Below are 16,153 nucleotides of genomic sequence, written 5' to 3' on the forward strand. Positions count from 1 at the left end.
AATACTTTCTCTTAAGAATAATCCTAGAAAATTACTCTGGAGAAGCTACCTTTTTCTCATGTCTCTACTGCAGCCACTTTCCTTGGGTGCCAGCAAAACTACCAGGATTTTGTCTTTTATTACTTATGTCCGTCATGAGATTTGATAGTTTCTCCTGCCTCAAAAAGAATCTCATCTAAACTAAGTTTTGCTCCTGAAGCAAAACAAAATGGTCCCTCTGAAAAATCGTGAATATCCACTAAAATAATCTGGGAGTCCCCAGGAGGCAATGAGTTCTGTGTGTACCTGGAGAAAGAGGAACAAGTGCCTTTATTCTACATTCTTTATTTTACAGTGAGGAAGGTGCTGCATCCTTTCATTTACTTCATGTCTTTGAAATCTGACTTATTAGACCTTTAAATACTTTCAGCAGACTTTCATCTACTAAGGAGACATCTCTACTGATGTTGCCAGGTTAGCCTTGACCTGTTTGGACAGTATTAAACATGGCTTGTCTTTTGCTGCCATGACTACCAACCTTGAGAAATAGTACCAATTAAGACAAGGTCTTTTTCTAATATGACTTAACTTTTCTGCAGAAAGCAAGGCATACATTCTTTACCTCCTCGAAACCAGTAGCTGAGTGTTACATCTTGCCTTAGGATAACAGTAGTACCCATCAAACCTTGATGTTTGTCTGGAGTACACTTTGAAGACAGGTAAATGGAGGGTGATGAATGGGAAAATATTGATGAATACTTATCGTACAGTTTCTGGAAGCAGTTCGTGTCATGGTACTAGACAGCTAGACTTCGTTTCATTATTTCAAACTACAGTGAAACTGGAACAACTGAGGAAAAAGGAGGGAAAGAGGACTGTTGTTTGGAGACCAGATGCATCAGTTGACTTCTATTTTTCTACTTGTTACTGCCATTGAAATGAAATCTCTGTTGCTTTTGCCAACTGAGAAAATAACAGCGTATCATTTAACAAGTCGTATGATAAGTACTACGTGTGTTTAGATTGGATAGGGCTGTATTTGCACAAGTACTGTAAATTAAGAAAAAACATAATTAGAGTTTTAATGTTACATTGAAGATTTAAAAAGAAAACTAGATACTTAAAAAGCACAAGTCAGTACCGCTTTTTTAGATTGCATACTCTATATTTTTATTTTCTCTTTCCTCATGGCTTACTGTATTTTTCTAAAAACATGAATTGTTCATTGATTAGATTGCAGGTCGATTTAATTTTACAGAATGAGTGTTACAGCCTGAAATGGGCAGTTCGGTAGCTTTCAGGGTTAGCTGTGAAACCACTGTGTAAACACATTCATGTTTGTGTCAATTAAAACAAATGAGCTTCCTCCCCAGTGACAGCATGCCAGTTGGAAAAGCTGGGTGTGAAACCATAACATACTGTTATATAATCCAAAAACTAGGGTCTGATGTGGCAATCTATTCTGGCAACACTTCTGGTGCTCTCTTACTGAGAATAATCTTAGCGCATTCGTAACAGAAGTGGGCAGGACACGTGACTGTGAGACTGTTCACCTTTTTCTCTTATGGATGTAGTCGGCAAGAGATGTAGTATTTTTTAACCACACTTATTTTAGAAAGCCACTAGTGTACTGTTCTGTCTTTTTATTTAAGTAAGTGAAATTTATCATATATTATTCCTTAACATTAGGTTAAAAGGAAGCACTAGGGAATTTTTAGTGGGCACTTTCTTGTTAAAGTGGTGGTATTCTCGTATAGTAACTGCACAACAGTGCTTGAGACTGTATGGTTTCTGGTTTGTTAATACCGAGTGTTCTGTGAAATAGAGGAGTTATGCTTGAAAGAAAATTGTTGCCTGGCTAATGGCAACCAGTCTTTCAAATCAGAAAGTGTTGGAGAAAGTGCCTTGTTGTAATCTGCCATTAGCACTGTGGGATGATCAAATAACAATGTCGGGTTATTTCCTTCCACTTTGACGTTAAAGAATCCAATGAAGGATGCGTGCAGGAAGCAGTTTGTACTTGGTGTGAGAAGTAAACATAGCAATTGAATTTATGGTAGTCAAACAAGTTGTAGCCTTCTAGGATGAATTAATTATTTTTTTTGTTCTGTAGTTAAGAGACTTAACCTCTTTTTGTGATAACTTGCAGGTTGACACATGGAGTTTCTAGTTTTCTCAAGTCTAGATGGATAAATGACATTTTTATTTCATTTCCTGCGATTTTTAACACATTTTTCTATTGAGCTGTCTTTTCCCAGATCGCTCTCTTTTCAGTAGTTCACTTTCATGTGTGTAGCTTTAATCTGTTCTTTTGAATTCATTAGTAGCAGCTTGGCAGTGGGGGATTGGTGATTGAACTCAGTGAGCTCTTTCAGTAGCAGAAAACGAGTTGAAATACTTGTGTCATAGCTACTAGTAGCTGCAGTAGCCACTGTTCAGTTTATGGATTAAAAGCTGTATGAAATAGATATTCTTCCAAGTATTAAAATATTTTGAGATTTGTCAATGTAATAGATGTCCTTTAGACCTTCTGACTGTAGTTTAAAGTATTACTGCCACATCAGATCCTAGACCTTCTATCACCTTTTCATTGGAAGTTAATGAATGTGCCTTTTACTGAATTCCTGTTAAACCATTTCTGAAGGGATGGAGTTTTATGTAGTCAGAATATCCATCAATGGCTGTATTTTCATCACAGTCTTACCAGAAATTTTACAGGATCATTCTTTTATCATCCACTGTCTTTGCTTGCTTTGACCATCACCTTATAGGATCTGTGTGGAATGGGAAAGGCCAACTGAAAAAATACCTAATCTCAAACTAATTTTTTGTAATATGCAAGCCATCTTAAGGCTTCTCAGCTGCCTTCAGCATTGTAGCAACAGAGGTAGGTTCAAGGAGGGATAAGCTGGGAGGAGTTACGGGAGTGTGAAGGCAAGCAAGAGGAAGCAATGGGATTTTCAAGGAGCTAGGAGGGTTACAGTGGATGACAAGGTTCTGTAGGAGGACTGTGACTTAAGGTCCCAGGCTGTCTCCTTAGACTTTTTCTGCTTAGCCTGTTGCCCTGAGGTACTGGTTTTCAAAGGTACAGACTATTCTGCTGTTTCTAGGGAGTTCTGTATCCTTGTGGCTCCTACTTCCTCCCAAAACAGCCAGTTCTTAGGCCTGCTGGGAAGTGGATCAAGGCCAGGACTCTTAGGGCAAGGAATGAGGCACTGTACCCAAAACCAGTAGTAGTCCTTTCCTTCCACTGGTCATCCATTTGGGCAGTAGCTACCTACCTGCCTTGATGCTTCCCTGTATAGGTAAGAGTCAAGGAAATATTTAGACTAGAGTAATTTTAGTTCTGTCTGCTCCTTGAGCCTGTCCTGAGCATTTGGCCGAAAGTGTCTTGGATTTATTTTGGCTGCAAGCATCTTTCCTTTTCTTTTACTTACTCTTTGTGAACCTCTTCTGGTTCTTTAGCAAATTCTGGTTATTAGCAAATTCATATGGAAGTGATTTATCATGAGGTAGATTTACAAAATATTTCCCCAAGTATTTACTATTTTTTATTGTCATGCAGTAACTGAAATATGAATGAAAGATGCATATCCGAACATTGCTGTTGGGTGATTTTGCTTTTTTCTTACTGCCGTAGTGATTTCACTGTAGTTGGATGTACATCTGCATACATACAGAGAGATTTTCCATGTGACAATGTTTAAGTAATACATATGTAGAAAAAGTCTGGATCTCTGAATATTTTTCTGAACAGTCATACTGATATGACTCCATGAATCGTAGCAAACTAAAATTTAGCACTTTTATTCATGGCAGCATGTGCATTTTTTTGTAACTATACAGCTTTGTCCAGTTCTAATGAAAAGTATATATCCAATTCACTGTCATTGAGCCTTGGAGAACTTTCACTGTAAATGGTTATAATCTACAAGAAATAATTAAAACATGACCGTATAGAGCTTTCTTGCCCACAAATCACTGTCTTCATTATTACTGAAACTTAAATGCCACATAAGGAAGAGATTTTCAAAGTCTTTTTAGGGGATTTGGATGCCCATTTTTCTTTCACTTTAATGGAAACTGGACAGCAGACACCTTAACCAACTTTGAAAGTTTTGTTTAAAATGTATGATTTCTTAATTGTTATTATTTTTATAATACAAATATATTTGTCATATCATTAACTAGAGACTAAGACTATTCCTGAATTTACGTGGCTCACAAGCAAACCACTGCACCCAAACTTACTGATTTGCAGCAGTTATCATCTCTTCTGGCCAGAAGCAACTTACCTTTGCAATTGCTTTTTAGTCATATTACCAAATCTCTGTGCCTGGGAGGTACAGTACCCTGAGCGTGTGCAGGTAGCGTAGCATTCCTGGAATTCCTCAGCTTTATTCTGGTAACATACCTGCCTGTAACATTTCAGAGAAGGGGTTCAAGGCCTCCTGGAAAGAGGATGGATGAATTCTTTGGGCACTTACAAATGGTCCGTAGGCAATATTTGAGTGCGGTGGTAAATGGAGAAGGTACCCACCATCCATGTGACCAAATGGGTTTTCTCTAATTTTGCAGTATATACTCACTCTTCAGCACTCCCTTTTCTGTGCTGACTCCACTGTTGCTGTTGCTCTTCTGGTTTTGTGTATGTAGTTCAGTATTTTGATACTGGTATTGTTACCAAAATTGGAAATAATTTTTTTTTTTTACTTGCCTTTAAAATATTTTCAGTGCTCATCTGCCATAGCTGTTTTGGTGAGTTTGGCAGTGGTGTAGCTTTTGATGAAGCTCTTACTTTGCGTGACTCATCTGAAACTTTGATTGGTTCCTTTGACTCTGTTTCATTTAGTTCATATTTTAAATCAATAAGCCACTTGAGACAGAAAGAGGCAAGGACACTAGCACATGGATTTAAGTGCTGTCTTGCCATGATTTCTCCAAGAGCTGTAAATTTTTCTCCTCTTTCGTTCCTTGGCTTCTCTTTCTTACATAGTGGAATACTGCTTTTTATATTATGAGATTCCTTTCTAGATCTTTACAAATTTTCTCAGATACTTATAATCTACTTTTGTAGATGCTTCATAAAATATTTTATTTTATTGGTGTTTCATCTTGCCTGATACTGATAAGGCAGAAACAGAAATGGGAATTGCTACAATTATAATTGAAGTTTTTCAGCCTCTGTTCACTCACGAGTACTTTCTAGCTTTTATATTATTACTCCATCTTTCAGCATCCAAATACAGCCATAAACTGTAAGAACAGATGTACACAAAACTACTCTGGTGGATGAAGAGCCTTCCTTCCACAGTTTTAATTTTCTCTTCGAGTTGTCACTGTGGCTTCTTGTTTTTCTTTAAATATCTTACATCTGGCTACTGAAGGACAAAGGTTTTGCTCTTTTGCAAAATAGCCTTGTTATGATTTTGATATCGATGTCAAATCTGGGTAGTCCAAATTCATTTTTATTGCTTTGTATGGTACATACTTGTTAAGGATTTAGTGCAACTATAAACATCTCCAGAACTCCCCGTAGTAGGGATAACTGTGAATTATGGACTTGCTAGAAGGGGCTATTTCTTTAAGGCAATCTGAACCTCTGTAGCTCTTCATAGAGATTTTACAGAGTAAATCAGTGTTTATTTGTAAATCTAAATTGAGGAATACTGCTTTGGTAATTGCATTGTTATTTGCCTTTTCCTGAGCAAATAATACAAAACAGTTAGATGCTTTAAACTACATTCTTGAGTTTATAACTTCCTGAAAAAGATATTAGTTTGTGATGTAGTACATTCCGTAGCCTCTGAATATGTAAAAGCAATAATCAATGCTGATTTTAAGGCACTTAAATCTCTTCTTCAAGTTCTGTATTCCCAAAATTGAATTCCTATTGCCTCATGGTATAAATAGCTGATACTGCTTATACCTCTTATGTTGTGGTCCTTCATCAATAGATCTGACAGCTTAAAGTCAGAATCATTACGCATATTCTACAGACAAGGAAACTGAGGCATAAAAATCTGAAATTGCTTATTCTTGATCACCTGGCATCAACTTGAAATCTAGAAATTTTACCCTAGAAATTTTCCAGTACAATTGGGAATAGGTGCAGAGCTTCTGAGCCAGGAAGTCATGCTGCCTTTTTATTTGAATGGGCTGCGTTTCAAAAGGCTGTGATGGCCTGATTTTTATTTCTCCAGATGAATTCCATACCAGAAACTCTGCTGCGAGTCTCTCATGCAGCCTTATCTCTCTGTCTGGAGGAAGGGGGCATTCAACTTTCTTTCGGGTTTTTGAGCAATTGAGGGTGATGGTGGCTGTGCAGAAGAGTAGGGTGTGATACTTGCCCTCAAAAAATGGAACAAAGAGGAAATAGCTTGTTATAGGCTGATCAGCCTGACTTGGATTCTCAAAGGAGTACTAGAAAAAGTTGCTAGTAGTCGGTGTATAATTAAGTGATAAATGCATTTGGGCTGCTTGGAGGGAGGCAGTTTCTTCTTGCACTCCCTGGCTGAAGTTTGCAACAGAAACAGAAAGTGTCAGGTGTTCGGAGTTCAGTGAGATTGTTTACACTGCACTACGTGACATTCCCATAAGAAAGCCAGCAAATAACAGCATAGTCACTCTAAACTTGTTGTTGTAAGCACTACTCATTTGAAAGAAAAAATTATATTCCTCCAACTTACTGGCTTCAATTTACTCCTTTCATATGAAGGTTAATGCCGCCTCTTTGCCTCCTAATAAATCCAGTAGGTGAACACAACAGATTCCATCCCAAGTTTTTCTGTGCCCCTTTTCTCCTATGGAAAATTTCCTAGGGATTTTCTAGTAATTTGTTTTTATCTTGGGAAGAATTGGGCAGATACATACTACAGAAGTTAAGTGGCCGGATACTGTGTTGAAAAGTGAATAAGATAGATGTAAGTAGGGGTAAGCTTCAGATAATTTATTTCATTATGACACATGATGGATTTTTAAAAAATGAATGTATTTGTTGCATTATTACAAAAATGCTTATCACTTCTTCAGGAAAAAGACATGGAGTGTTTTTATAGCGTTTTCTGCCTCATAAATGGAAAATCCTGGGACGTGTCACAGAAATACATTTGTAGTACAATGTGCTACTACTCTGAGCTTTTGCTCTGCGCTTCTCAAAAAGAGGAAAATGGTATAAAATCTCACTCTTTTGTTTTGTTTATTCTAGTGTTACAAATCTTAAATACCGAGGAAGATGTGAACCTGTGATTTCAAGAACTCTTCAGTTTCTAAATGACCTTTCTGTTGGATATCCTTTTTATTGTATATGGCATAACACATTTGAAAATAATAAGGTAAAAATTAATATGAGTCTTTTGTTGATTCGTATGCCACATTTTTAAACCAATTAGGATATTAATATTTATTCATTTTGATTTATCTCTTTTTATGCATATTTTTTAAAAGGTGTGCTTGTTTCCACCTATTTCTTATCAACAGAAGAGAAATCATGTAACTAGTTGCTTATGGTTATCTATCCCATTCCTCATCATCTTGAAGGCAATGTCATTGATGAGCTCAACAATAATGAGAACAGGATTGATCCAGTTAGCAGGGGAGAACAGGATTCGTCCTACTTTGAGCATGAGTCAACAAAGATATGAAGCATGAGCTAGATTTTGAACACAAATCTCCTCATGTGTTTTATTGTTGCCTAAGTTCCTCACTATGTCAGTGTCATCATTACTGCTGCTAAAACGGCCATGACTTTGCATGTGGATTTTTCTCAGGGTTTGACTTTTTTTTGTGAAATTCTTACCCAAATCGTGGATGCTAACTTGCTGTCTGTTGCACACCTTTTGTATCTTGTTCTAATGTTCACTTAACTTATCATATGTTGGTGAATATTCTGAGATTCTAAGAATGTCTGCTCTTTGAATCTTCAGTCACTCGAGCAAGAAGCTTTTAAAAAAAGTAGTGGCTGTTTTTGATGTGACACAGTATTTAAAGGTATACGACAGATAGGACCAGAGCTTATAAAAACATTCAATATTGAAATCCTTTGCTATTTTAAAATAAAAACAACTTTTCAGTAATTTTCTGGAGGAGATTGTTAGACAAGCCAGTGGAGAAGGCACCACAATATGACAATTGGTATAATTTTATTTCTCTATAGAACTCTAATCGTATAAGAATTTTAATATATTTCCTTGGGTTGAAGGATGAGTGTGGGTTTCCGCATTCCATAAGTTAATTTTGTTTAATGAAAATCATACAATGTGTTCTTCTGTATGTTTACTTGAAATACCAAATAAGCAGCTAACTTGATCTTTTAAATATGTATGTGTTTATGTTCTCATGGTATCACAGAAGTAGGACTGGAAAGGACTTGAAGGTGAAACATTACTAAGGAATTTGACAAAAACAGAAGGGGAGATATTTATTGCGTTAATAAGATTTATGAAGAGACTAATGAGCTCTCTCCTCTTATACTATAGACTTATTGCTTCAGTAAGGTTCAAAACACTTTCAGTATAACGAAGAAATTTAACATGGTGCACCTAATTTAAAGTGCTTACTTCCTTATTTATATAAGCATGCTTGCTGAAATAATCAGCCTCGTAGTGCTGCTAAAGCCAGCAAGCATCTAGCGTTTCACATTGTCTTCTGGAGGCTTTCAAAGGCACGTATTCAGATGGTGGCTCTCAAAAATGAGTGTCAGTATCAACCACTGGTGCAAATAATGCTTTTCCAAGGCTGAAATGGCTGGATAGTTTTCATTTTTTAATTACTCAAACTATATTTGCAATAAATGAGTTTCTGCTTCTGAAATACATATAATAGTATCAGGACCTAGAAAGGATGAAAAAATAGATATTTAATAACCTAAGTTCTCCTGAAGAGTAGAATTGTGATGAAATTGTGGGATTTTTTTTTTCTTTGCAGAAACTTGCTAACTGTTGCAGGAGCAGTTTCTGACCCTTGTGCGCAGTCAGGATGTAAAGCAGCACTGCCTTCATAAATATACACCTTAAACATCAACGTGAAATGTTTAAAGGCTAGTAAAAAGAGAGATTAACTAAAAACATAAATACAAAAAAATGTATTCAATTCCTTTCCAATGGAAAAACTTCAAAGAAAAATTCAGAGAACAGTAGCTTTTCTGCTTAGATGGGTGGGGTTCTGCAAAGACTGCTTTAACGCTGGTTCACTTCACCGTGATGTTGTATTAGTTAAGTTTAAAATTGTGTTCCCTGGCAAACCGTAAAAGATTTCAAAAGTATTAGACACCCACTTTTGTGCTGGAATTTAATATGCAACTTTTTATTGGAAAATAATCGTCCTTGTCTGGCAAAATCCACCATGCAATATTTCTGTTAGTAGGCATAATGCAATAAAGACAGGGAGGGCTATTTATCATTACAAATTTTGAGGATTTCAGGATTCTTTTTATTATTTTAATATATTTCTTTGGTATTAAATCAGAAAAATGATAAATTACACCTGTCGCGGCTGTTTTTCCTTTTTCCCAGAAAATGATGTACAACCCAATTTCACTGGTCATTTTGGCTTTTAAAGATAGGTATTTTTTCCTATAAAAAACTCTACCAATAGTTTTTCTTTAATAATAATACTGAAGTACTTTTTATTTCAAACATATGAAGTAGTTTATAAGTACTTTTTGGCATTGCAAACTTTGGCCTTTTCACATTATATTAGGGTTTTTTTAAAGGCATTAAGTATATATTGCTTTGAAACAGTGTGGTGTTAAGATGCTGGATCCAGTGGATCAATTTTCAGTATTTGATATAGATTAAATTGTGGCTAGCCTGAAAGGTTAAAATAATAATTTATTTAATTTCAGTACTTTCCTATATGTCAATCAACTTCTACGCAGTCTTACAAATTGTTATTTTTCTTTTTTTATGCATATAATAGTCTTTTTCTAAATAATATTCTAGAATTAAAAGCAAACCATAATTCCAGCGACTGTACTATATAACAGGAAAAAAAAAAAAAGAAGAAAAAATGTAAGGCAGTGTTAACAGCAAAGGCAACAAATGATTGGAACTGGTGTCATGGTTTACATTACTTTCACAATTATTCCAGGTTTGCATATTTCGAAATATATTAGCCCAATTTGATTTCAAAGCTCAGTTATTTGAATTATAAATCATTATGTCCCTCCTAGCTGATCAGTTGTGAAATATCTTTGAATTCATTTACATAATGGAATATGTTAGTCATTCCTTTATGTCTTTGAAGCCATAGTGTTCCCTCATGCATGTTTAGTTCTTTCTAATAATTAACTTTTCCACTGTATATTTTTGTAGCAAAATAACTACAATCTCACTGTTATTTTCTACAATAACTTGGGGTAAAGTATTTATAACCTCTCAAAAATCCTTTATCCTTGTCTTTGTTAGCCTTCAGTGTTATGAAAGGCTCTCCCTTGCAACAGGGGGAAAAAATAAAACCCAACTACACAGCTTGGCAATATAAAACCAAATAATGGTATGTCAAATGTTATAGATTGACAAAGGAGCATCATCTGAAAACTAGATTAGAAAATTTTCCAATAGCAGCTATAAAACCTCTTCTTACACTTTTAACTGTTTAAAAAGAATTTAATCCATTTAAAATGAAAAGGGAAATTGTTTATTCCCATAAAAGTAATCGAACGCGTCAATCAATTATGTACAGGAATGGCAAGTAAAGCTAGCACTGAAAAAAAAAAATAGTACCAATAATAAGGGTTATGGGTATTAGTTTGGAAAATCTGTGTTTGTACATGACTGTAGGCATTACTGTACCGTCTAAATTACGCAGTCATACTGGTTATTTCTTCAGGAACTTCATCAATGCCAGGGATCAACAGTGTTCAATAAACTAATGGGTCTGGTTTTATATTTATTGTAGAATGTAGAAGCCCATAAGTGATTTCATTCATTTGATGCTTTCAGTGTTTCTGGGGTTTGAATTTTTCTATAGCATTCCTGAAAAAGTGTGTTAATATACTTGCATATCACAAAGCCTTTTATATCCCCATTTTACAGATGCAGAACTGAGACAGTGGAATTTAACTGACTTGCTGAAAGTCACACAGCAATTTTATGTCAAATGAAAGAGAGGCAGGAGTCAGAAAATCCAGGCCATTGCTTTGGTCATTCTCTCCGTCCTTGTTTGCAAACATCCCTCAAGGCAGTGGGTACCTCTGTAGGAAAGCTCACAAAGATGCCACCGTGGCTCTTATTGGAATATGCAGTATTAATTACCACCTTTGCTGAACCCCAAATGTTTGAATCATCTGAGACAGGGAATTACTGTGTCCTCATGCTGTTAAAGATGTTCATAACTCACACAGCTAGGAGAGGGTTCAAGTTGTGAAACAAGCCGTAACCGTCTGAATGTTAAGGGCTTCTATAACGTAGGTTTTGCAAACTCCACTTTTTATTTAAGATCATTTTTGTACTTTTTAAAAGAAAACTTAAGAAAAATATTACAGTTCCTCAGGTGTAACTGCCTAGGAAGTCATGCTAGAACATGTGATCTGTAGAGCGTATGCAGTCCAGGAATTACGTTGCTTCTGTGTCATTTAGTGTGTGTCTCCCTGGGAGCCTTTGTATACAAGCAGGTGCAAACACACTCTGGCTTGTCCAGCTGGACCAGGGTCGGGAGCTGCAGCCCAGGACTCGTGTGGCTTTGCTAGTGCGATGCGTGGACCAGAGCAGTAGACCTTCCTGAGGGGCCTGCGTTGAGAGCAGAGCGTGGTGGCTGGGCCCAACGTTCTGCCACTGTAGTTAACCTGCCATCTGGACTGTCACTGACTTGAATTTAGAATAGAATCATAGAATGGTTTGGGGTGGAAGGGACCTTTAAAGCCCATCCAGTCCAACCCCCCTGCAAGGAGCAGGGACATCTCCAACCAGATCAGGTTGCTCAGAGCCCCGTCCAATCTGGCCTTGATGATCTAGCCAGCTTGTGGAGTGGGATATCTCAGATTGTGCTTTGCAGTAGTCAATCAGGTTGGCTTTGTATTTTACAAAGTTCAAGAAACTGGTATTCCTGTGGAAGGTATCCATAGATATATCCAAAATTCCCAGCTGTACCATCTTGTTACGGACTTTGCTCCAGCATTTCTTATTTTCTTAGGAAATTTCTGTTCAGTTCTTGCACATCTGAAAATACTTCGGTTAAGTGTTTAACATAGCTTAGTATGTATGAGATGCATTTTTATCTATTATAACTGTAACAGATTAAATGTGATTTTTGATGGGTCTGGAAGATCACCTCTGATTTTGAGGCCATTACTTCAGAGCTACTTAGGGTGCTGCCAGACCCATTGCCAAGTGCCAGTCATCTGCAGTACAGGCAGTTGCAAGACTACTTTTTTTTTTTTTTTTTTTTAACTTGCTGATAGCATGGGTCTGTCTGGGGGAAAACCAGCACCATTTATTATCAGAAACTCTCTGTTTAATTATAAAAGTCGTCTAGTTCACTCATCTCTTTTGTGACTAGAATATATGCCATGAAAAGTAATTGCATTAATTAATAATAGATTATTGTCTTTAATGTTCTGAAGAATATCGCCATGACATACATTTCTAGACAAAATTCAGATTTTTTTTTTAATGTACATTTGTTGTTGTTTCAGTTAGGATTTTTTCCTTATTAAAAACTCTTGAAAGTTTGTACAACTGGATAATGTAATCATAATGCTGTGCTGTTGATTTTTTTCCTTAACGTCTGCTACTTATAGTCTCCTGAAAAAGCTCGTGAAAATAGAAGCCGTGAAATTCATGCTTCAGAATCACACAGTAAGCTTTCTTACTATGTTAAAAAACATTGTGTGTAGTAAATTTAGTGGAACATTTACATTTTCATACACTTATGTTTCAACAGAGCAAGCACTTCCCTTTCTTGGGTGTCAGCGATAATTACAGCCTCAGCGACCTTAGGTGCCGGACAGTGTTCTACACTTGTCTCACTCGTCTTCTCATGGTAGATTTAGGTAAGGTCCTCCTCCCACGTCCCTGAGACACCTTGCATGTGTAATACTGTAAACTTTAGAGGTTATTAAACCAATCAAACAGCAGTTTAATTGTAGAGTACGTATGGTATAGCTGGTATTTACATCAATGCCTGTCAACTGTTGAGATTTATGGCATTAAGCAATAACGCTGCTTGTTTATTTGTTTGCCTTCTGTTGGAGAAGTAAGCAAGATGAGTTATTTTTTACACAGGAATTATTTTTGTATTAAGTATGAGGATGTACAACATGAAGTGTTGAGTATGTACTTTGAGTTTCCAGGTGACATACTGATTAAGCCAGAGCCTTCCAGCTTCTAATAGAAGGTTGTGGGTTTTTTATTTCACTTCCTCATGCAAGTTGCCAATATACAAGATTGTCCAAGTTTTCATGAAAACATTGACAAGAGTTCTGCAGTTCAGCTAGAAATACTTGAAAAACTCACTTGGTGTTACCTTTTAAGCTGTTATTTGAAAATGAGGGAGGTTAAACACATGTAAAACCCAATGCACACTTTAATAGCTGGATGTGATGAAGGACTCAGTCGCTTTCATTCCAGGCACTGCCCTTAGCCACTGGAGTAAAATGCAGGACTCTGCGTGATTAGCTCTCCATTGTCTGAACTGGGGAGGCTGGAGCTGTCAAGATGAACGCTGAAACAAGTCATACGTTAAAGAAGCTAATGGTAAAGAATGCAGCACATCTCAAATTGCCTCTGTTCTGATCAGAGGCCCTCTTCAGAGTTGTGGGCTTGTGTCTGCTGAGGATCCGCCTTACAAGACCGCTTTTGGGAGGATGGGTACCTCTAGGTGATCTGAGGTCATTGTGATTCCTCGGGATTAACAGCTGTACGAGATCGGAAATGATTAGGAATATCTGGAATCAGTCTTTTGGCTATTGTCCTTTGTATTCCTACTGGAATAAATGTGTTTGGGTTTGAACTGATAGAAAAGCACATCTAGAGACACAGGTATAAGTTGTGTTTTAGGATCCAAATTTAAAGAGTAAGGTGTACACAAACTGTCCTTTGTATTTGTTTGTGTAAGCAATCAGTGGCAGTTGTCTTACCTTGTGAACCAAAAGACATTTTCAAACTGCAAATTGGCATTTTTAGACAAAAAAAAAAAAGCATTGTACCAGTTGTATTCTCCAAGGTTTTTTTTCAAATTAAATGAACTTTCTAGAATATCCTTTTATATGAATGATAAACAATTATGTGGAAACAAGATGAATTTTTATTGGTAGGGGTTGTTTTAACTAATTCTTTGTAGAAATATTTTTGGAGATTAGCTTGAATACAGTAAACTCAGAATATTTACATTTTAAACAATGTGCTGTTGGAGTGATGGGCAAAATTTAATTGTAGGAAAGAACAGAAATATATTAATTAGTATTTGCTTCAAAATGCACTTTGGTTTCTGTTGAATTACTTTAACTTCAGATTAATATAATTAGACTTTTAATTCCTTATGTGCCCCAGGTTGTGTTTTTAATAATTGTTTTAGCATTTAGAATTGCATCATTTTGTCCAAGATTCTTAGTCCAAGTAAGCTGAATATTTGTGTGAAGTAGACAGTAGCCAAAACTAACACAGAAACACCAGTAGAAATTACATTTAAATAAAAGGTTTAACTAGGGTTAATAAATCTTAATAGCTTTTTCTTGTGCACTACCAAAAGGAATGTTCTATATATATTCTGTATCCTAAGCTGTAGAAAATACCTTCAGGAGCTATTCAGCGTGATTTGTCAGTGTCCTGTACTTACAGGTATATGCAGCCATGCTCAGTGCCAAACCTCTCCAGGTGAAGCAGGTTTAAAACTTGCTGTAAGCCACACACAGGTCTACTATAACTTACAAGTGAGACACCTCTCTTCTTTCAAATGACATAATAAGAATGTGTGTATATAGTCTGAATTATAGAAGAGGAGCAATTAGCAGGTAGGTTTGTTTAGGATAGTTTCTCCCTTTCCTTATTAATGTTGTACTGTTCATGTGATGTGAGTGTGGCTTGTACAGGAGTGCAAAAGAAATGTATAGGCAGTAATTTGTGTTGCTTTTCTATAAGTTACAAATTATTTTATTAATAGGGCAATACTATGTAGGGTCCTAATTGTATGTTCTTTCTTGACTGCCTACACTGAAACTTAAAACAGAAGTAGCACGTAAAATTTCCCCTTACCCCGTTTCCAGAGCTAGCCAGTTTGTCATCGAAGTGCTAGTCCCAGTCAACATCGAACATTATGGTAATTCTTTGGTCTTCTCAACTTTTTAATGAAGTATGCTTGAGATTCTACCTTCAGGAAGGGTTTATCTTGAATTTGGATGTGTACATAGTACCTTCATGGAGATCCTCTTCTAATGATACACAGCGCTCTAGATGTTACTTCTGCTACGTTGTGGTAATTCAGGTTTATTCTGAGAACTCTGTAAATGGCAATTGGGTCCTGATCCTGCACAGAGCAGTATCCAAATCCTTTCTGTTAATCTGTACACTGGCATGGGACAATACCAGCATGGGATTCTTTCTAAATGAATGGTCTTTATTTTCTTTTTTGCTCTGAGTAAGATCTGAGAAGCAGTTAAAAGGAGAAAACCATCAGGATGTGAAATGTGTATAAAATAGTTTAGCTCCTAAGAGGAAGCTGATGCTGGTCAAGCAGAGATTGGGAGCACAGAAACAAATATTGTTGGATGAATAGTCTGGGTTTTCTGTCAGTAATCAGAAGAGGACACAAGGGTCCGTAAAAAGACTGACTCGGGTTGAAAGGAGCAGAGAGAATGTGGCAGAGGACATGAGTAAAGATGGACAGGATTGGATTTTCCCAAGTTCACCAGATTTTATTGCTGCCAGCATTTGCTTTGAAATCTAGCACAAAGCATCTAGCCTTCTTTGGTTTTGCTGCAGGTGCAGGATGCAAGTCACAGATTTGGTCGGTTATTTTGCTAGTTTGAGAAAGCTGTTGAGCATAAATTGTGATTTGAAGGCTTCATAACTGTGGCTGACCTGTGCAGTAGCAGTAAGTTATTGGAATTATTTCTTTTGTTTGTTTTTTTTTTTTTAAAAAAAAACCTAGAAAACTGAGCATGAACGCCCTGTATTAAAGGGAAGCAGTTCAGGTCACAAAGCCAAGTATTCAGAACTGAGGAAATGCCATAATTGAG

General features: G+C 36.5%; 1 protein-coding gene across 2 annotated transcripts in view; it reads left to right on the forward strand.

Annotated features, from left to right (window-relative positions):
- The window catches only part of RANBP17 (RAN binding protein 17), a 156,160-nt gene that overhangs the window by 83,297 nt on the left and 56,710 nt on the right, over nucleotides 1-16,153 (forward strand). For both annotated transcript variants that reach the window (XM_086758784.1, XM_086758785.1), the window contains exons 16-18: nucleotides 7,187-7,267; nucleotides 12,713-12,776; nucleotides 12,862-12,970. In XM_086758784.1, the coding sequence (XP_086614910.1) occupies nucleotides 7,187-7,267; nucleotides 12,713-12,776; nucleotides 12,862-12,970 (254 nt within the window). The remainder of the gene's footprint in view (nucleotides 1-7,186; nucleotides 7,268-12,712; nucleotides 12,777-12,861; nucleotides 12,971-16,153) is intronic.

The sequence above is a fragment of the Chlamydotis macqueenii genome, chromosome 14 (assembly GCF_036417535.1).
Source record: "Chlamydotis macqueenii isolate bChlMac1 chromosome 14, bChlMac1.mat, whole genome shotgun sequence".
In the NCBI taxonomy this organism is placed as follows: Eukaryota; Metazoa; Chordata; class Aves; order Otidiformes; family Otididae; genus Chlamydotis; species Chlamydotis macqueenii.